Below are 22,286 nucleotides of genomic sequence, written 5' to 3'. Positions count from 1 at the left end.
TTTGGGAAGCCGAGGTGGGCGGATCACGAGATCAGGAGATCGAGACCATCCTGGCTAACATGGTGAAACCCTGTCTCTACTAAAAATAAAAAAAAAGTAGCCAGGCGTGGTGGTGGGCGCCTGTAGTCCCAGCCACTCGGGAGGCTGGGACAGGAGAATGGCGTGAACCCAGGAAGCGAAGTTTGCAGTGAGCCGAGATCGCACCACTGCACTCCAGCGTGGGCGACAGAGCGAAACTCCATCTCAGAAAAAAAAAAAAAAATTAACTGGGTGTGGTGGCGAGTGCCTGTAGTGCCAGCTACCCAGAGGCTATGGTGGGAGGATTACCTGAGCTCAGTAGGTCAAGGCTACAGTGAGCCAAGATTGCACCACTGCACTCCAACCTAGGTGGCAGATCTAAATTGTCTAAAAAAAAAAATTGATAAATTGGGCTTCATTGAAATTAAAAACTTTTGTATGTCAAAGACAATACCAAGAAAGTGATAAGAATGGAAGAAAATATTTTCAAATTATGAATTGATAAAAGCCTAGTATCCAGAATATATAAAGAACTCCTATAACTCAACAAAAAGACAAGCAACCCAATTTAAAAAAGGGCAGAAGACTTGAACTGACATTTCTCCAAAGATAATATGTAAATGGTCCACAAGCACATGCAAGGATTGCTCCACATCATTAGTCATTAGGAAACACAAGTCAGAACCCCAGCATCCATTCATCACTTGCTAAAATGGCTGTAATCAAACAAATGGAAAATAGGTTCTGGCAAGGGTGTGGAGAAAGCAGAGCCCTTGTTCATTGCTGGTGGGAATTAAAAATGACATACTCCCTGCAGAAACAATTTAGAAGTTCCTTAAAAAGTTAAACAGGCCAAGTGTACTGCTCATCTTTAATCCCAGCACTTTGGGAGGCCAAGGCAGGAGGACTGCTTGAACCCAGGAGTTTGAGATCAGCCTGGGCAGCATAGCAAGACCCCAACTCTAAAAAAAAAAAAAAAAATGTTAAACATAGAATTACCCTATGGCCCAATTACCATGCATAACAACTCCACTCCTAGGTATGTACTCAAAGGACTGAAAGCTAGTGTTCAAACAAGTACATGTACATGTGTGTTCATAGTAGCACTATTCACAGTAGCCAAAAGGTGGAAACAGCTCACATGTCCCACAGTGGAAAAATGAAACTGGGGTATAGACATAGGATGGAAAATTGTTTCAAGCATATAATGGAATACATGCTACAACACTGTCGAGCCTCACAAACACAATGCTAAGTGAAAAAGCCAGACACTAAAAGTCCTATATTGTGCGGTTCAATGTATAAGAAATATCCGGAACAGGCAAATCATACAGATGGAATACAGATTGGTGGCTACCAAGGACAGGGTCTAGGGATGACTTTTGGCTTGATGAAAATGTTTTGGAATTAGATGGTGGTAATGGTTATATGGCATTGTGAATGTACTAAATGCCACTGAATTGTCTGCTTTAAAATGCTTAATTTTATGTAATGCAAATTTTGCCTTGATTTTTAAAAAGTGCTGTCCAGGTGTGGTGGCTCATGCCTGCAATCCCAGCACTTTGGGAGTCCGTGGCAGGAGGACAGCTTAAGGCCAGGAGTTTGAGACAAGCCTGGGAAACATAGCAAGACTCTGGTTATAAAAGAGGGGTTTGTTTTTTACCTTTTTTTTTTTTTTTTTTCGAGATAAGGTCTTGCTCTGTTGCCTAGACTGGAGTGCAGTAATATGAACACAGCTTATTGCAGCCTCAACCTCCTGGGCTCCAGCGATCCTTCTTCCTCAGACTCCTGAGTAGCTGGGACCACAGGCACACACCACCACACCAGGTAATTTTCTTTATTAGAGATGAGGGTCTCGTTTTACTGCCCAGGCTGGCCTCAAGGGATCCTCCCGCTTTTCAAAGTGCTGGGGTTACAGGTGTGAGCCACCAGACCAAGCCAAAAAAGTTTTTAATAAAAGCTTCAGTAACAGAATTTTCATTGGAAACTCTCATCTTTCATGTGAGAATGCCTTTATTTTATACTCTACATTTTTATTTGAGACATCGTTTACAAACTGTAAAATCCGCAAATATTAAGTTTGTAGCTCAATTATTTTAACATATTCTTTTTTCATTTTTTAAAATTTTATTTCCTGTAACATTGGAGGTTACAATGACTTTTTAAAGCAAATTCCAGACACTTTATTTCATCTATAAATATTTCAGTGTAGACAAACATTTTATTTATATATTTATTTAATCTTATTTTATTCTTTTAGTGGCAGGGTCTTGCTCTGTCATCCAGGCTGGAGTGCAGTGGCACAGTCATAGCTCACTGCCGCCTCTAACTCTTGGGCTCAAATGATCCTCCTGCCTCAGCCTTCAGAGGAGCTGGGACTACAGGTGTGCGCCACCATGCCTGGATACTTTTTACACATGAATAGTCCTGTTGCATCACCATTACCACCCTCCAAGATAAAGGACATTTCCTCACTAGAGAAAACTTGCAGTCTCCCCAGGTGACAAATCCCCCTTGCCAAGGTAACCATATTCTGAATTTTGTCATCATTTAATAGTTTTTCCTGTTCTTAAACTTCGTTAATGAAATCACACAGCATGGATTCCCTCTGTGCCCAGCTTTTTTCGATGACTACTGTTTTTGAGATTCATTCATGTTGTTTCCACATCAGCAGCTCATCCTTCTTTTCCTGTTGTGTCTTCTTTCAGTGTTTGCATGCAGCAAAGTTTCTTCTCTCCATAGTCCTACTAATAGACGTCTGGGCTGCCATCAGTGTTTAGGTCATGTGAATAAGTCTGCAACAGATATTACTGTGCAAGTCTTTTGGGGAATATACGTACTTATTTATCTTGGGTCTATGCTTGGTAGAATCTGTTGGCTGTGGTGTAGGGATAAATTCAACTTTATTAGAAACTGCCAAACATGTTTCTAAAGTGGTCATGCCATTTTTCAATCCTGTGAGCAATGTAGGAGAGTGCTAGTTGCTGCACCTCTTTGCCGATACTTGGTAGTGCCATCTTTTTCATTTCAGTTATGCTATTCATGTCTCATGACCGCTTCTTGAGGTTTGCTGACTTGTAGGAGTTCTTTATATACTCGGGATACATGTATTTCGATGTGTATTGCAAATATTTTCTACCAGACTGTGACTTGGTTTGTCATTTTCTTTTTTTGTTTTATTTTTCTTTTTTAGAGATGGGGTCTTGCTCTGTTCCCCGGGCTGGTTTCAAACTTCTGGCTTCAAACGTTCCTCCCACCTCAGCCTCCCAAAGTGTTGGGATGACAGTCATGAGCCATTGCACCTGGCCAGCTTTTAATTTTCTTAGCAGTGTCTTCTGGTGGGAAAAAGTTTTTAATTTTGATGAAGTCCAATTTATTTTTATATTAATATTTTGGTTTCACACATGGGGGGTCTTTTATATTCTGTTTATAAAGATTTGCCTATTGTAAGTTTACAAAGACAATTTTCAACATTTGTTCTAGAATTGTTTTGAATTTAATTTTTATATTTAGGCATAAGATCCATCTGAAATTAATTTTTGCATATGGTGTGAGGAAAAGGCCAAGTTTGAGCCAGCTGGTGGCAGTGTCATGTCTGCTGTGACTCCGTGCGTGACCCTCAGTGGGCTTTCAGTGCTGTCCACGGCCCTCTCCTGAGCACCGCCGCTGCAGATGAGCATTGCAGTCTAGTAGTCAGAGCCAGCACGGGCACTCTGGGAGCCTTTGCATTTCCACTTGTGTTTGGAGTCAGCCCCCTCATTTCTACAAAATGCCTGCTAAGGTTTCGAATGATCCATTGTTTTCCATGGCTCTTGGTCCTGTTCCCTGAGACATCCTTCCTTTTGCATTCATCTCCTTGGCTACTCCTTAAGCAGGCTTTGAAAAATGTTCATTCTGTCTATTTGTCATGATGTCAGGATGTCTTAAGCTACAGGACTTACATACTCAGGTTTAAGTTTTGTTTGCTTTAAGCAAGTTAGATGGATGTTTTGGCCATTATAATGTGAAAACTCTTGTTTCTTTGCAGTATTTCACCAATTTGTGTGTCTATGATAATTGTAAATACATGCAATGACTGTATTTCTTTTTTATAATATAATTCTTTATTTTATTGTATTTTAAAAAATTGAGCTAAGGCCTTACTATGTTGCCCAGGCCCAGGTCTCGAGCTCCTGGGCTCAAGTGATCCACCTGCCTTGGCCTCCCAAAGTGCTGGGATTACAGACATGAGCCACCACGCCCAGCTCTACTGCTCCATTTTAATGCCAAGGAATAAGTGTTCTGGCAGCACAAACTGGTCCATGCGAGGTAACGCGGATACATTCAGGTTCAGCCAACAACGTTTTGCATTTTTATGCTTCTTTTCCTGCCAGCCCTAAGGAAGTCAGTGTTGCCTGAATGCTTTAATAAAACATATCGCTGTTTAAATGTATGCAACTGAGCCAGGTGCAGTGGTCCAAGCCTGTAATCCCAGCACTTTGTGAGGCTGAGGTAGGAGGATTGCTTGAGGCCAGGAGTTTGAGACCAGTCTGGACAACATAGTGAGACCCCATCCCTACAAAAAAGGGAATAAAATAAAATAATTAGGCAGGCATTGAGGTGCATACCTGTAGTCCCAGCTACTTGGGAGGCTGAGGCAGGAGGATGGTTTGAGCTCAGGATGGCTTGAGTCCAGGCTGCAGTGAGCCATACTCATACCACTGCATTCCAGCCTGTAACAGAGCAAGACCCTGTCTCAAAGAAAAAAAGGTATGTAACCAGAGCAGGACCCTGTCTCAGGGAAAAAAGAAAAAAAAAGGTATGTAACTGAAAAATAAGTTTTTAAAAGGTCTTTTATATATATTGCATTTGAGCAACTTTCTCAGATTTTCTTGGCTTAGTGGCCTTTTGACATCGTGAACATCCTGTTCACCAGTTCAGACTGGTGACAGTTTTACAAGTACAGATCTTAGATTCTTATGTCTTCTCCTGACATCCTCGATGTGCCACCACTCTTTCTGAGGTAACACTTCCTAAATGTCATCGCTGCCTTTTTGGGTGTGTTAGACTGTTGAGGGACAGCACCCCGAGGGTACTTAGAGTCACTGTCATCCAGCAGAGGATGTCTACCGGGAACTTCCTTAATTCTTCCCAGGACTTAGCACAGAATGCCTTAGCACAGGTGCCAACGGCCACACCCTGAGCAGATCTTTATTCCAAGCCATGTCTTGCTTGATTTTCTCTTTGCCCCTAGGCTTTATTTTATTTTCAGAATATTTTGCTAGCTAGAAAGACTTGAGAACAGACTCAGTTTAATTTTCCAACCCAGAAAACCGCAGCCCCTGTCTTACAGGGGTCAGTAAACTACAGACGAGGAGTCAGATCCACTCCATTGCTTGGTTCTGTGTTGTCTGTGAGCTTAGGATGGTTTTTACACTTTTGTTTTTAAAATATTATTTTATATTTTGAGACACGGTCTCAGGCTAGAGTGCAGTGCATTGATCATAGCTCACTGCAGCCTCAAACTCCCAGGCTCAGGCAATCCTCCCACTTCAGCCTCCTGAGCAGCTGGGACTATAGGCATGTGCCACGATACCCAGCTAATTTTTGTTATTTTTGTAGAGACGGGGGTCTCACTATGTTGCCCAGGCTGGTCTCAAACTCCTGGGCTCAAGTGATCCTCCTGCTTCAGTCTCCCAAAGTGCTGGGGTTACAGATGAGCCAGTGCACCCAGCCTACACTTTTAAATGGTTGGGGGGGAAAAAAACCCAAAAGAGGAATATTTCATAAAACATGAAAATTATTTAAAACTCAAAATTCAGTGTCCCTACATTTTTCTACATTTTTCTTCAAGCACATACATGCCTGTTTATTTACATATTGTCTCTGGCTGTTTCCATTCCACAACAGCAGAGTGGAGCAGTGGCTGCAGAGCTGAGACGGCCTGTAGAGCCTACAGTGTCTACATTTTGGTCCCTTATGGAGTTTGCTCACCCCTTCTTCACTGCGTGTCCTCTACGGTTGTTTGAAAATTGGCGTCTTCTCTTTCGAGTTCCTCTCTTTTCTGTAGTGCCTTTTCCTCAGCCAGAATCGCCATTTGGCTTTCGTCATTCAGCCTGGAAGTCATCTTGTGAAGTCTCTCAAGTTCATTAAACATATTTTGTACTTTCCATGTCTCCGTCAGCAACAGTTTGTGCCACTTCATCCCCCAAGCCACCATCTTCCCAACCTCCTATATCAGTTTTCCCTTCCTTTTTCCAGATCCTACTGTGAATGCTGCTAGCCACCAGCTTCCAAAACCAAGACCACGTTTTTGATATTTTAGAGAAGCCTCTAATTCCTAGATGCCATTTCTGTATCATTTATCTATTGCCACAAGAATGCTGCATTATAAAGAGTGAGCAGCCCTGGTTCACCCAGCAATGGGCCTTTTACTGAGCTCAGGCAGCTGTGGGTTGGTGATGTAACCTGTGGGTTCTTCTGGTTGGGCTGAGCTTCTTCCATTGGGCTGCTGGCTGGCCTGGGACAGCCTGAGCTGAGGGGCTGGACTCTGCCCCATGCAACTGTCTCCATCCAGCAGGCTGGCCTGGCTGTGCCCCTCGGCAATGGTGAAGATTCAAGAGAGGGAGAAACAAGCACTTTTCCAAGCCCCTGCTTAAATCCCGTTGACCAAACCATGTCCGTGGCAAAATTCAGATCCAAGGATTGGTGAAATGCGACACCACACCTCGATGAGAGGAACCGCAAGACATGTGGCAGAGGGCACCCATGTGGGAAAGGCGGAGAAGGGGACCCACTAGTGCAGTTCATTTCCCCTGCACTCCTATTTTACTACTCAGCGTACAAACACTTTAAATAGCGTAACTCCATTTTCTTCTTTAACCCCTTACACTTTTGCTCTGTATTTTTCTTCTATACATTATATTGGCATGAATGCTGCTTTAAATCCAGTAATCCTTGACCACATTTTTCACTAGTGTTTCATTTTTAACCACAACCAGGAAAGGGTTAACCCAAGGCCCAAATTCAGTTCACCCAAAACCAGGACCACCCACCTCCCGGTAACAGCCCTCGTTCTCCAGCTCTGTCTCACAAATGTCTGCATCCTCCTCATCTCCCCCAGGGCATGTGAGCAGGCAGGTGTCTTAGTCCATTTGTGTTGCTGTAAAGGAATACCTGAGGCTGGGTAGTTTCTAGAAAAGAAGTTTTTTTGTCGCAGGGTTCTGTAGGCTGTACAGGAAGCATGGTGCTGGCATCTGCTTCAGGGCCTCAGGCTGCTTCCACTCATGCGGAAGGGGAAGGGACCACATGGCCAGAGGGGAGGAGAGTTCCCAGGCTCCTTTTAACAACCAGCTCTGTCTGTTGGAAGCTAATAGAATGAGAATTCACTCCCCTCACCTCCACAGCACCAATCTATTCATGAGGGATGCACTCCCCAGGACCCAAATTCCTCCCTTTAGGCCCACCTCCAACATTTGGAGTTGAATTTTAACATGGGATTTGGAGGGGACAAACATCCCAACTATAGCAGCAGGGCAGGCGAATGGTGCCTGCATGTTGACCTATGATCTGTAGGCCCAGGTCATATCCATGCTTCAAGGTACCCTCATTCCAGGAAAGCTTTCTCAAATTCAGCTCTGCCCTCTCTCCCTTCTGAGACACTGAATGCCATTTTATATGTCTGGTGTCTGTCCGTCTCTCTTTGTTTGGGGCACAGAATGCATTCTAATTCTCAGATCAAAAAAAAATTTACTCTTCGTTGGTTCCTGCACAGTGCTCTTTTAGTGTTTGCTTGCTTATAATAATATGGACACCAATCCAACAGGGAAACTAGAGCACTGACAACGTATCTGCTTCTGTGACCCTGCCCCATCTGGCTTTCCACCTCTCCTCCTCTGAGGGAACTTCTTTTTTTTTTTTTTTTTTTTTTTGAGATAGAGTTTCGCTCTTGTTGCCCAGGCTGGAGTGCAATGGCACGATCTCCAGCTCACCACAACCTCCGCCTCCCGGGTTCTAGTGATTTTCCTGCCTCAGCCTCCCAAGTAGCTGGGATTACAGGCATGTGCCACCATACCTGGATAATTTTGTATTTTTAGTAGAGACAGGGTTTCTCCATGTTGGTCAGGGTGGTCTCAAACTCCCAGCCTCAGGTGATCCAACTCCTTGGCCTCCCAAAGTGCTGAGATTTCAGGCGTGAGCCACCGCGCCCGGCCTCTGAGGGAACTTCTTACCATGCATCTTTGACAGACAGGTCATGATAAGTATATCCATGGATTCCCAGGCCTTTGCAGAGAATCTGTTGCCCTCAGGAACAACAGCCCACAGATTGGAAAGCTCCAACCTTGATCACAGGAGCAGTAGACTTCACCCTCTCTAATGAGGACCAGCCTTTATATTTTCCTAACACCCTGAGACAGACACTAGGAATAGCCATGCCCTTTCTATGAGACATGTGTAGCCTTGTCTTGGCTGAATTAGTAAAAAAGCCAGCACAGGGTTCCAGGATGCATACGTGAACCACAGGCCACAAGACTTGGTTTACAGTGCCCCAATCAAGGCCAGGAAACCAAATGTAACTGAAAAGTAGCCCTCATATTTATTTGGGTCGCTTAGATGATATTACATGATATGCAATTCCACAACAACACATATTCCCCCTTTCATTTTCCCTCTTCTCCCATTCTCCCACACCCAACAAATCTTTGAACACATACATACACAAAAACAAAAAATAAAAACCAGCCGGGCGCTGTGGCTCACGCCTGTAATCCCAACACTTTGGGAGGCTGAGATGGGCAGATCACCTGAGGTCGGGAGTTTGAGACCACCCTGACCAACATGGAGAAACCCCGTCTCTACCAAAAATACAAAATTAGCCAGGTATGGTGGCACACGCCTGTAATCCCAGCTACTTGGGAGGCTGAGGCAGGAGAATCACTTGAACCTGGGAGGCAGAGGTTGCAGTGAGCCAAGATAGCACCACTGCATTGCACTCCAGCCTGGGCAATAAGAATGAAACTCTGTCTAAAAAAAAAAATAAAAAACAAACAAAACACCGACCAAGCACAGTGGCTCATGCCTGTAATCCCAGCACTTTAAGAGGCCAAGGCAGGTGGATCACCTGAGGTCAGGAGTTCAAGACCAGCCTGGCCAACATGGTAAAACCCCATCTCTACTAAAAATATAAAAATTAGCCAGGCATGGTGGCACCCACCTGTAGTCTCTGCCACTTGGGAGGTGGAGGTTGCAGTGAGCCAAGATTGCACTACTGCACTCCAGCCTGGGTGACAGAGTGAGACCCGGTCTCAAAACAACAAAACAAACAAACAAACAAAGCCTCTATGTGACTTTCAACTCCCTAGACTGTTCTGTCCTGATTTGACTCTTCATGGAACACTCTCTTACTTTTGACATCTTTTATTTGTTTTAACTTTTATAATTGTTTCTTTTTGATATAAATATTCAGGAAACCAAACATAGGGTTGGGGTTAGGCTTAGGGTTAGTGTTCCTTCAGTATGTGGTGGGGATCCTCCCCAGTGAGACCTGGGCTCCTCCCCATCTGTGGTTGGGACTTCATTCATGGGTCATTGGAGTTACTCCCTGTCTGTGGTCAAGGCTTCCTCCCCTACCCTCCACAAATGGTGAGGTTTTCTCCCTGTGAGTGGGCAAAGCTTCTCCCTACATGTGGTGGGGCTCCTTCCCCTGAGTGGTCAGGGTTCCTCTCTCCGTGTGGTGAGACTCCTCCCTATGTGTGGTCAGGACTCCTACCTGTGTGGTGGGATTCCTCCCTATGTGTGGTCAGTGCTCCTTCCGGTTTGTGGTGGAGCTCCTCCCTATGTGTGGTTAGGGCTCCTCCTCATTTGGTGGGGCTCCTCCCTCTGAGTGTTCAGGGCTCTTCCCTGTGTGTGGTGGGACTCCTCACCATGTGCAGTGGGGCTCCTCCCTATGTGTGGTGGGGCTCCTCCCTACGTGTGGTGGGACTCTTCCCTATGTGTGGTCAGGACTCCTCCCTATGTGTGGTGGGGCTCCTCCCTATGTGTGGTGGGGCTCCTCCCTACGTGTGGTGGGACTCTCCTCCCTATGTGTGGTCAGAACTCCTCCCTATGTGTAGTGGGGCTCTTCCCTATGTGTGATGGGGCTCCTCCCTATCTATAGTGGAGCTCCTCCCTATGTGTGGTCAGGACTCCTCCCTATGTATGGTGGGACTCATCCCTATGTATGGTGGGACTCATCCCTATGTGTTGTTAGGGCTCCTCCCTATGTGTGGTGGGGCTCCTCTCCATGGGCTGTCCCCTTGGTGTCCATTGTGGGGCAGGGATCCCCCCACCCCACCCAAGGCAGGCGCTGCCCCCTCACGGGAGCCCTCCTCCCACAGGTGAGACCTCAGACGAGCTGCAGGAGGTGCAGCTCCCGCTGATCCCGGAGCCCTGGTGCCGCCTGCTCTACGGACACGTGTCCTACATCATGCCCGACATGCTGTGTGCTGGGGACATCCTGAACGTTAAGACCGTGTGTGAGGTGTGCCCCTCCTGGTCCGTGAGACAGAGGTCACGGGTGCCCTGTGCCTGTGGACCCCAGGGGACCCCGCTCTGGCCTCCCACTGACTAGCAGGAGCCCTGCAGCCGTGCCCTGAGCTGAACAGGGCGATGCATGACAATGTATGAATGCCACATGCCTGCAGCAGGCCTCCCTGCAGCTCTGGGCTGTGTTGCAGCCAGTAGGGGGGCTGGGTGAGAGGGGGACACTGGCCCCTTCCAGCAGGGCCTGCACAGCCACCCCCTTGCACCGAGAGACAGGTGCAGGAGGCAGCAGACCTGCGACTCCCAGTTCACAATAACTCCCTCTTCCTTTCTAGGGTGACTCCGGGGGCCCACTTGTGTGTGAATTCAACCGCAGCTGGTTGCAGATTGGAATTGTGAGCTGGGGCCGAGGTTGCACCAACCCTCTGTACCCTGGAGTGTATGCCAGTGTTTCCTATTTCTCAGAATGGATATGTTATAACATAGAAATCACACCCACTCCTGCTCAGCCAGCCCCTGCTCTCTCTCCAGCTCTGGGGGCCACTCTCAGTGTCCCTGTGGCCATGATGGCTGGCTGGTCAGTGCTGTGAGGTCAGGATACCCACTCTAGCATTCTCACGGCTGCACACCCTGCCCCAGCCCAGCTGCCTCCAGAGCCCTAAGCATCTCCTGTCCTGGTCTCTCTGAAGCAGGCAAGGGCCACCTATCCCAGAGATGGATGCTGAGTCCAGGAGGTGATGAGCAAGTGTACAAAGAAGAAAGGGAAGGGGGAGAGCGGCTGGCCAGGGAGAACCCAGCTTGGGCAGAGTGCACCTGAGATTTGATAAGATCATTAAATATTTACAAAGCAAGCCTCTGAGATCACCTGTGTGGCTCCTTCTGCCCCTGCCAGAGTCACTGTCCTCTTCTACGCACAGAAAGGAGAGACTATCACCCCTCCTGAGGCTCTCAGGAAAGGAGAAGCACAGACCGAATCAGCTCTTTCCAGAAACAGAGGGGCAATGACACAGACACACTCCTCTGAATCTGTGGGATGTGGTCAAAGCACAGGCCCGAGGAAAGGTCACTGCTTACATGCCTACACCTGTACATATAAAACAGCTGCAGACATTTAAACATCCAATTGCAAAAAAAAAAAAAAAAAAAAAAAAAAGAAAAAAAAAAAAAGTGTTGGGGCGGTAACCTGAGCTGAAAGTAGACACCAGGAAGGAACAAACACGATGAAGCATGAAGGAGCCCCAAGTCAGAAAAGCACCAAAAACTCGTATTTCGAAAGTCTGCTCCTTGGAAAAAATCAAACAGTGTACAGGGGTTGGGGGAGATCACTAACCTACTCAAGATAGGAGATGAGAACAAAAATATACAAAATGAGAAATGACAAGTGAAAATGATCCACCAACAGAGAAAAGGTAAGAAACCACACGAGAGAGTGTACAACTCTATATAAATAAATTTAAATGAAAATTTAAATGAAAACAAGCAGCACTTTTTAGGAAAATAAATTTGCTAAAACTAACCCCAGTAGAGAGAGAGGTTTTAGGCTGGGCACTGTGACTTATGCCTGTAATCCCAGCACTTTGGGAGGTCAAGGCAGGAGGATCACTTGAGCTCAGGAGTTCAAGGCCAGCCTGGGCAACATAGCAAGACCCTTGTCTAAAGAAATGAGCCAGGCATGGTGGTACACACTTGTAATCCCAGTTACTCTGGAGGCTGAGGTGGGAGGATTGCTTGAACCCTTGAGGTTGAGGCTGCAGTGAGATGTGATCGTGCCACTTCACTCCAAGCTGGACCACACAGTGAGACACAGTCTCAAAAAAAAAAAAAAAAAGAGAGAGAGAGAGAGAGAAAGACAGAGAAGTTTTATTAAATAGACCGAATTTTTGTAGAAGAAATTGAGACATTTAAGAAAGAACATCCCCCCCACGGTAAAAGTTTCTGGGGAGTCAAAAGCTATATATGGATTTTTTACTGCATGGGGGGTACCAGTAACCCCAACGTTGTTCAAGGGTCAACTGGACTTCCTTTTACAATTTTAAATAGTTGCCCTAGAGTTCACAATAATTACAACTAATCTATGTCCACTTTCAAAAAAATACTACCATTTCACATTTCATAGGTAGTATCTCATCTAGTGATGAGACATCAGTAGCATTCTTCATTTCTGTTACAGTGGTTTTGATTTCTAGCATTTCTTTTTGTTTGATTGGTTTTCATCTTCACATTTTATTTTTATTTTCATAGATTTAGGGGTGCAAGTGCAGTTTTGTTACATGGATATATTGCATAGTACTGAAGTCCAGGCTTTTAGTGTAACCATCACCCAAATAGTGAACATTATGCCCATTAGGTAATTTCTCCTTCCTCATCCCCGTCCCACTCTCCCACCTCTCTGAGTCTCCAGTATCTATTATCTGCTCTCTATATCCATGTGTACACATTATTTAGCTCCCACATAAGTGAGAACATATGCTAATTGGCTGTTTCTGAGTTGTTTCATGTAGGATAATGGCCTCCAGTTCTATCCACATAGCTGCAAAAGACATGATTTCATTCTTTTTATGAGTGAGTAGTATTCCATGATATATATGTACATTTTCTCTATCCAACCATCTGTTGATGGACACTCAGGTTGCTTTCCTGTCTTTAGCATTTCTTTTTATTCTTTGAGTTTCATGGCTCTGCTTTCAGTGCCCCTCTCTTCTTCTATGTGGCCCACTTTTCCCATTACAGCCCTTAGTGTATTAATCCTAATACTTCAAATTCTCAGTCCAATAATTCCAAAATATCTGCCATATCTAAGTTTTGTTTTGATGCTTGGTCTCTTCAGGCTGTGTGGGATTTTTGTTTTGCTTATTTTGCCTTTTAGCATGCCTTGTAACTTTTTGTTGAAAGCTAGACATGATATATTAAGTAAGAGGATCTGAGGTAAACTGATCATTGGTGTGAGGTTTATCTGACTAGCAATTAGGCTGTGTTTACCACCTCCTGAAACTGTGGTGTTTGAGTCCGAACTTTCCCCTAATGATCTTGTTTTTGTCTCCTCTGTGGTCTTTGGGTCTCCCTGGAGACTCCTTCTTAAATAAACAAGTAGTTATTTCAGCTGTAATCCTCCGATACTACATAGGAACCCCACAGATGTAACGATAAGGTGTGGGGATGAGGAAGCATTCTTTAGTTCTGTGGTTAGGTCTCAGTCTTTAGTGAGAAGGTCACCACCCAAGTGTTTTTCTCACCTTCACTTTCCCCCCTTAAGTGTGATGGGAAAATAATGGGCTGAAGTCGGGTATTTCCCAACATTCAAGGCTAGGGCAGGCTGGATTCCAGTATTTCCCTTCCCACACGTCAGACTGATAGAACCCAAGTTGGTTAGGCTCTGGATGCATAGTTTCCCTTGAGGGCAGGCTTTGGTTAATGAGAACAGACAGTGCTGGGCATATTTAAAATTGGCTACTTTTCTCCTTGCTATGCCACAAACACTGGGGGATTCTTTTCTGCTCTTCACCTGAGAGCCTGGTGTAGCTTCCAGAACTAAAACTCATAAAAGTGTGAGGACCCCTAAAAGTGGGCCCTGAGGAGTTTTAAGCTCTCAAGTTAGCCCTTGCTTAGTCTCTAGCAGTTCATCAATTACCCTTTAAGTATTTCCACTGGTGCTGACTCTGCTGGGGCCTCTCCTCCCCAGCAAGTTGTGATTGTCTCTATCCACCTGTCTGTCTCTCCAGTGTTCAGGGAGGTACTTTGTTCTGTGACCTCACTTCTCTTATGAATCTAAAAAGAGTTGTTGATTTTTAGTTTGTTCACCTTTTTTCTTGTTGTAAGGATGGGAGTGATAACTTCCAGCCTGTTTACATGCCAAACCGGAAGCTAGATGTCACTCAAATACTTCTGTAAAGAGACATCTTGTCATCTACTATTTGGTTGCCTAGTGACAAATTTGTATAGAAAAGATAATGTCTTATTCTTTTCTTTAGAAGCTCTTGAGATCATGTGATTGTTCTTTTTCACCATCTAAAGCGGGCCAATTAGCTTTTAAATATTATTTTTAGGTCATGGATTTAAATATATTTGATGGGTTTCAATTCATTGCAATTATTATTCCTATGAAAGCTCAAATTGCCCCGTATTCGTACAACAGGAGCTTTGCCAGCTTGGTTCCTGAGTCCTTTTAACAGTGCTAGGCATAATAGTACTAATGGTACCTGCTAGTTTTCTTTTATATGGTTTGACAAGATGTTCAGGCTCATCTCGTCTATTTCCTGTCTAAGACCTAGAGTCAGTCATTCCCCCAAGGAGCCTTGTTTTTTTGTAGTCAAACACAGTATTTCAAGAGCACGATCTGAGTGCTCAGAAGATCATTGCTACTGAAGGTGGGATGTAAATTCCAATTTAAGTCCAGAGCTACAGAGTTTTTACTTTAAAAAAAAAAATCTGTAGTTTGTATTCTGTATTGAGAATACTTTCATCAGTTCTAACAGTTTTAGTGTTTCCTTGGGGTTTTTTGGGTGGAGTCTTTAGGGTTTTCTATATATAAGAAATGAAATGTCATCTGAAAACAGAGACCATTTCATTTCTTCCATTCCTATTTGGATGTATTTTATTTCTTTTTCTTGCCTAGTTTCTGTGGCAAAGACTTCCACATTAAACAGAAGTGGTGAGAGTGGGCATCCTTGCCATGTTCTTGATCTTAGAGGGAAATCTCAATTTTCACCATTGAGCATAATGTGTTTCTCAAGGAGGTGATAACCCATAATTATTAATTTGTTTTGTCACACATTCACACACAACAATCTCATACACATCATTAATGTGAACACTAACAATATGATGACTGAAAACAGCTCAAATGTTTTGGTATGGCCTTCGTTTCCTCACAGTGTTTGATATTTGTAACTACAGTTTCATCGCTGGAGCGCATGCCAATTATGTTCTCTTCCCTTTAACTCTCATTTAGTGTTAGTGCAACAAGTGATTGTCTATTTAATTCTGGTCGTTGAATAAATGTCTCTTATGGATGTTTCAGGAAGGGTTCATGGAAGCAACCTTCCCTGATTTCCTACAAGTATATCTCTGTTCATTTTATTCAAAGGGCAGTCTTCCTGGATTTAAGTACTTAGCTCCCTTTTTCTTTGAATAAGTATCTTACATATGGAACTCCATTTTATTAGAACATTGAGGCTTGTTGTCAAAAATGTCTGATATTAATAATTCATTGTCCTCCCAGCACTTTGGGGGGCCAAGATGGGAGGATCACCTGAGGCTGGGAGTTCGAGACCACCCTGACCAATATGGAGAAACCCTGTCTCTACTAAAAATACAAAATCAGCTGGGTGTGGTGGTGCATGTCTGTAATCCCAGCTACTCGGGAGGCTGAGACAAGAGAATCGCTTGAACCCAGGAGCGGAGGTTGCAGTGAGCCGAGATCACACCATTGCAATCCAGCCTGGGCAACAAGAGTGAAACTGCGTCTCAAAAAAAGAAAAAAAAATTCATTGTCTTTCCACTATAAGTCATTGGTCTTAGTGTTAATCTTTCTGAATTGATTCCCAAGTAGATAATGTTCTATTTTAATATTAACATAACATTTCAAAATTTTTTCTTTTTTTCTCCAAAGTTTACTGACTCCAGGTTACCACCCTTGTTAAAGTTATAAGACTTGGGTTTCTTGTTTGTTTGTTTTTAGTGGCTTATTTATTCATTTATTTTTGTAGAGACGGGTCTCACTATGTTGCCGAAGCTGGTCTCAAACTCCTGAGCTCAAGCAATCCTCCTGCCTCAGCTTCCCCAAATGCTGGGATTACAGGTGTGAGTCATCATCACACCTGGCTTCAAAACTTTTCTTAATTTAGGAAAAGTTTTAATTATAGTTTATTATTTGTTCTAGTATCCGAATCTTCCTTTCTTCTTAGGAATTCTATTAGTTTTTATTTTAAACTCCTCTGCCTACTTTATTTTTAAATCAATTTTATCAAACTTTACTTTTCAATTTTCTTGGGTCTTTCTTATCCTTTTCTTAATTCATCTTTCATTTTTAAAACTGCCTTCCTGTCTGCTAGCTTAATTTTCATTTATGAGATGATTTTTCTTTAATTTTAATATTTTCTCAAGTACTATCACCTCATTTCTATGTTTTTCTAATTCTGACTTATGCTGTTTTTCATGTCTTGTATCCTTTTTTTTTTTTCTGAGACAGGGTCTCACTCTGTTGCCAAGCCTGGAGTATAGTGGTGCAGTCATGGCTCACTGCAGCCTCAAACTCCCAGGCTCAGGTGATTCTCCCACCTTGGCCTCTCGATTAGCTGGGACCACAGGTTTGTGCTACCATGCCTGGCTAATTTTCTTTTTTGTAGAGACAAGGTCTCATCATGTTGCCCAGGCTGGCCTCAAATTCCTGGGCTCAAGTGATGCTCCTGCCTCAGACTCCCAAAGTGCTGGGATTACAAGCGTGAGTCACCACATCCAACCATTTTCTTTTTTTCTTTTCTGAGATGGAGTTTCCCTCTTGTTGCCCAGGCTGGAGTGCAATGGCACGATCTCGGCTCACTGCAACTTCCACCTCCTGGGTTCAAGCGATTCTCCTCCCTCAGCCTCCCAAGTAGCTGTGATTACAGGCATGTGCCACCATGCTCGGCTAAGTTTTGTATTTTTAGTAGAGACGGGGTTTTGCTATGTCAGCCAGGCTGGTCTCAAACTCCTGACCTCATGTGATCTGCCTGCCTCAGCTTCCCAAAGTGCTGGGATTACAGGTGTGAGCTACTGCACCCAGCCCAGCCATTTTTTTAAATCTGTTTTGAAATAGTAGATTACAGTTTTCACCTGAGTGCTTCTCTTTCTGTCATGCTTTCATTGTCTATAGAGGTATTATTATTCTCTTTTCTCTTGCAATAATCTTGCAGAGGATTTGATCTCAATACTTTTGCATTGCTTGTGTTTGTGAGAAATTAAGTCTTTCCAAGCTTTTATAAAGTGTTGGGAGCAAGTCCCCCAAAATCTGGCCATAAACTGGCCTCAAGACTGGCCATAGGCAAAATCTCTGCAGCACTGTCATATGTCCATAATGGCCCCAACACCCAAGCTGGAAGGTTGTGGGTTTACGGGAATGAGGGCAAGGAACACCTGGCCCACCCAGGTCAGAAAACCGCCTAAAGGCATTCTTAAATCACAAACAAAAGCATGAGTGATCTGTGTCTTTAAGGGTGTGTTCCTGCTGCAGTTAACTAGCTCAACCTATTCATTTAATTTGGCCCATCCCTTCATTTCCCATAAGGAATACTTTTAGTTAATTTAATATCTATAGAAACAATGCTAGCGACTGGTTTGCTATTAATAAATATGTGGGTAAATCTCTGTTCGGGGCTCTCAGCTCTGAAGGCTGTGAGACCCCTGATTACCCACTTCACACCTCTATATTTCTGTGTGTGTGTCTTTAATTCCTCTAGCACCGCTGGAATTAGGGTCTCCCCGACTGAGCTGGTCTCGGCAAAGAAGCATACTTTAGGATAATATCTTTCACTGTTTTCCTGTAGCATGCGTAACTGTGGCAGCTTGTTTTCCAAAATTCCCTGTCTCCATTTCCTGCTTTGACTTTTTTTCCCACCCTTCTTTTCATTTTTGTCATTATTGTCCATAACCTGCCCAATTTTGCCTCCACTGCCAGTGGGGTCTCCTCAATGGGACCTGGTCCCAGAAGGGAGGCTTGGGGGGGCCCTCCAGCACTGCCGACTCCCTACCCAAGCTGTGCCTTCTGTAGTGTGGGCTACTTGTCTTAAGCTAGCCCACATGTAAGCCGCTGCTGGCTCTCTAGGGCTCTCCTATCTCCAGGCCCTCGATGCCACTTCCACCGAGCGACACTGGTAAACATGTGGGACTTGTGGCTGTTGGTGGTTTGTGGGAAGTAGGACAAGCCTTGTCACCTAATTTTATTGTGAAAGTCGTCTGTTTCTTTTAGTCTCCAATTGCTCTTTAAAAAAAAAATTGAGACAGGGTCTTGCTCTGTCACCCAGGCTGGAGTGCAGTGATGTGATCACAGCTCACTGTAGCTTTGACCTCCTGGGCTCAAGCAATACTCCCACCACAGCCTCCAGAGTAGCTGGGACTACAGACATGCACCACTATGTCCAGCTAATTTTTTAGATTTTTTAGTAGAGACAAGGTCTTGCTATGTTGTCCAGGCTGGTCTCAAACTCCTGGCCTCAAGCCATCCTCCCACCTTGGCCTCCCAAAGTGCTGGGATTATGGGTGTGAGCCACCACACCTGGCCTGCTCTGTCTATTTTATGTGGAGATTCAGAGAGACCTCAATTCTATGTCATTGCCACTGCCACTTCCAGAATTCCTCATTTGTTTTCAACAACCATTGTTATTTTCTACTCACACACATATGTTTACTCTAGGGTCCTCTCTATAGAAGGCATTTATCCAAGGAAGAGTCGTGACTCACATATATTTACTCTCTAGGGTCCTCTCCACACAAGGCATTTATTCAAGGAATAGTCATGAGCATTAAATACAGTCACTTGTTGTACTAATAGCAAATGAGAATGAGAGGGGAGAGGTGGTAGTGTATAACAGGATGTGCTCCAGTGGTGTAATGATAGTTACAAATATGAAAGACTGCAGGGAAATCAGAAGACCTCTTCTCCATTCCTTCTTGCAGTCCAGTGCTTAAATCTGGGATCACTGCCTTTACATGAACTTCTACCATGGAGAGGTATGAAAAGGGAATGGGGTTGTAGCTACCGTGGGGGACATGAAAAGGGAAGAGGGTTGGAGGGGACTCCCTGGAGCTCAGAATGTCCTCTATCTGACTCCAGATAGTTGTTACAAATGGGCTTACATGCACACAGATTCATTGAGCTGTTCCCTTAGGAGGGTCCTCTTTACAAACATAAATGAACACTGATCATAGAAAAATGGTATTAATAATATTTAACGAGGTTTGGGAAAAATAGAATTAGAATACTGGATATCAAAATGTAAAATTGGAGTGGAGGGAGTAGGGCTAAGGTGTTCTAAGGTCTTGTATTATCCAGGTTGAGAGTAAAGATTTTGATTAACTTTAGATTTTAAAGATTATAAGCTGTAATTTTAAGACTAATCACTGAAAGAATAGAAACAGAGTGTATCATTGTAATTAATAATGGAGGAAGTGGAGAACTAAAAATTTTTTAAAAATCAGCCAGTCCACAAGGCAGGGAAAAAGAGAAAATGTAGAAAAGGAAGAAAAAATTAGAAAGCACAAAATAAGGAGGTATACGCAAAAACCAAGACATCAGCAATTACATTAAACTTACAAGATAATCCAGTTAAAATCAAAGAATGTCAGATGGCTACAAAAAAAAAAAGAAAAGAAATGCTATTACAAGAGATATACCTAAAACAAAAATTAATTAATTAGAAATTTATTAAATAGAAATTTAATGTATGATAGAGAGGGCCAATAAGGTTAAAATTTGGTACTTTGAAAGAACTGTTCATTTTTCTAAGTCTTCAGATAGTTGTGTTTTATATTTATATTTTTATTTTTTTACATATTTTTTGAGACAGGGTCTTGCTCTGTCGCCCAGGCTGGAGTGCAGTACTGCAATCTTGGCTCACTGCAACTTCCACTTCCTGGGTACAAGTGATTCTCCTACCTCAGCCTCCTGAGTAGCTGGGACTACAGGCGTGCACACCACCTTGCCTGGTTAATTTTTATGGTTTTATAGAGATGGGGTTTCACCATGTTGCCCAGGCTAGTCTTGAACTCCTGGGCTCAAGCGATCTGTCCACCTTGGCCTCCCAAAGTGCTGGGACTGCGGGCTGTGTTTTTAATATTTTATCCAGTTTGTAGTTATTTATGGGAAGGTTGAACTGATAGGAACTACGTAGCCATTAACAGAAACAGAAAGTACATCAATTAACTCACAGAGAAAAAAAATCATATGATTATCCCAAATAATGCAAAAAAATTTATAAGGTTCAATATCTATTTATGATTCAAATATATATAGGGCAAACTTGAAATATCAGGGAAATTTTCTACTTTGACAAAGGCTATGTTTAATATCCAAGAGCAAGCATTATACTTTTTCTTGAAAAAGCAAGGTGTAAAAATTTTTAAAATAAAATAAATAAAAGTAAAGCATTATACTTTTGTAGAAAATTTCAATTCTCGTAAAGACTGGGAACCATATAAGAATGTGTTAGATATCATATTGGGCATGTTGACCAAATAGAGGAAAAGGGCTGGAAGAGAAGAAATAAAACTAATGTTATAATAGATGATGGGATGATCTATCCTCCTAGAAAAATCTGCAGAATCAACAAACTCTTCAAACATTTTTAAATTCCGCAAGTTTGCCAGATACACAATCAACCTACAAAAGTCAATTACATTTATTGCCATAGCTAGAAAATATAATCACAGAGAAAGAAAACAAAACCATGAAGTACACATAAAACTCCTATGGAGAAAGCACTCCCATTCTAAGGAAAGGCAAAGAAGAGGAAACGAGACATCCCATGCTCTTGCATGAGACAATGTAACATTAATACATATCCAGTTTCCCTCCAGTAAATCCATATATTCAAAAACAATTCTAACCAAAATTTCAATTGGATATTTTTGAAAGAACTCCATAAATTTAATCTGGAAATGTATGTGGTGGAACAAAAGGTCTGTAAATAGGTAAGTCAACCTGAACGATAAGTATAAAGTTATAAACACCTACTTCAAAGCTATGGTGGTCTTAGTAATAAAGGTACTGCTTTGATGAAGGACAAAAAGGCCCATGAGACAGAACAGAGCTCAAACAGATGCACACATGAATGTATTCCCCAGGCAAGGAATGGCCAGGCTGCTTAGTGTAGATCATATTGGGAAACAGGGCTTGCTGTAGGGAGGAAAATAAAACTGGGTTTTATGTAACATCGCCCGTGAAAACAGCCACAGGGCCAATTAAAGACCTAGATACAAAACTTAAAATAAAATGGGAATCAAAAATGCAGAACATCTTTGCGACCAAGGAGTGGAGAAGAGTCTCTTACATAGAGGCTCAAAAGCACAAACCATCTGAGGGAAAAAGGTTATTTAATTCCAGCAAGTGAAAAAACTATTTTTCGAGACAGGGTCTCACTGTGTTGCCCAGGCTGGAGTGCAGTGGTACGATCACGGCTCACCGCAGCCTCGAACTCCTGGGCTCAAATGATCCTACTGGCTTAGCCTCTTGAATAGCTGGGATGATGGGCACACACCATTACACCTGGTTAATTGTTTTTAAATTTTTTGGAGAGGTGGGGTCTTGCTATGTGGCCCAGGCTGGTCTCAAACTCCTGGGTTCAAATGATCCTCCCATCTCGGCCTCCCAGAGAACTTTGGAAAGGCCAGGCCACTGGCTCGTGCCTATGGTCCCAGTGTTTTGGGGCACCAAGTCCGGAGGATTGCTTGAGCCCAGAAGGTTAAGACTGCAGTGATCTATGATTATGCCACTGCACTCTAGCCTGGGCGATAGAGCAAAGACCCTGTCTCAAAAATAAATACATAAATAAAATTTAAAAAGAGAGCCAAAGGTGGAAACAGCCTAACTGTCCTGATGAATGGATAAAGCAAACATGGACCATCCACACAGTGGAATAACATTCAGCCATCAAAAGGCATAAATGACTCAGGCCACAACATGGATGAGCCTTGAAAGTCTGATGGCCAAATGAAAGAAGCAAGACTCAAAGGGCCGCAGAGTGTGTGATTCCACTTTGGACAATGTCGGGAATAGGCAAAGCCGGAGAGACAAAAAA

The 22,286-nt window shown here is 43.4% G+C and overlaps 1 protein-coding gene across 1 annotated transcript in view; it reads left to right on the top strand.

Moving 5' to 3' along the window:
* The window catches only part of PRSS38 (protease, serine, 38), a 39,632-nt gene extending 28,263 nt beyond the window's left edge, over positions 1-11,369 (top strand). The window contains exons 4-5 of the mRNA XM_011965734.1: positions 10,374-10,516; positions 10,854-11,369. Of these exons, the coding sequence (XP_011821124.1) occupies positions 10,374-10,516; positions 10,854-11,108 (398 nt within the window). The 3' untranslated portion in view covers positions 11,109-11,369. The remainder of the gene's footprint in view (positions 1-10,373; positions 10,517-10,853) is intronic.
* The last annotated feature ends 10,917 nt before the right edge of the window (positions 11,370-22,286 follow it).

This window comes from Mandrillus leucophaeus, unplaced genomic scaffold (genome assembly GCF_000951045.1).
Source record: "Mandrillus leucophaeus isolate KB7577 unplaced genomic scaffold, Mleu.le_1.0 Scaffold734, whole genome shotgun sequence".
Taxonomy (NCBI): domain Eukaryota; kingdom Metazoa; phylum Chordata; class Mammalia; order Primates; family Cercopithecidae; genus Mandrillus; species Mandrillus leucophaeus.
Note: the sequence above shows the minus strand (reverse complement) of the source record. Positions and strands in the feature narration are given on the sequence as shown.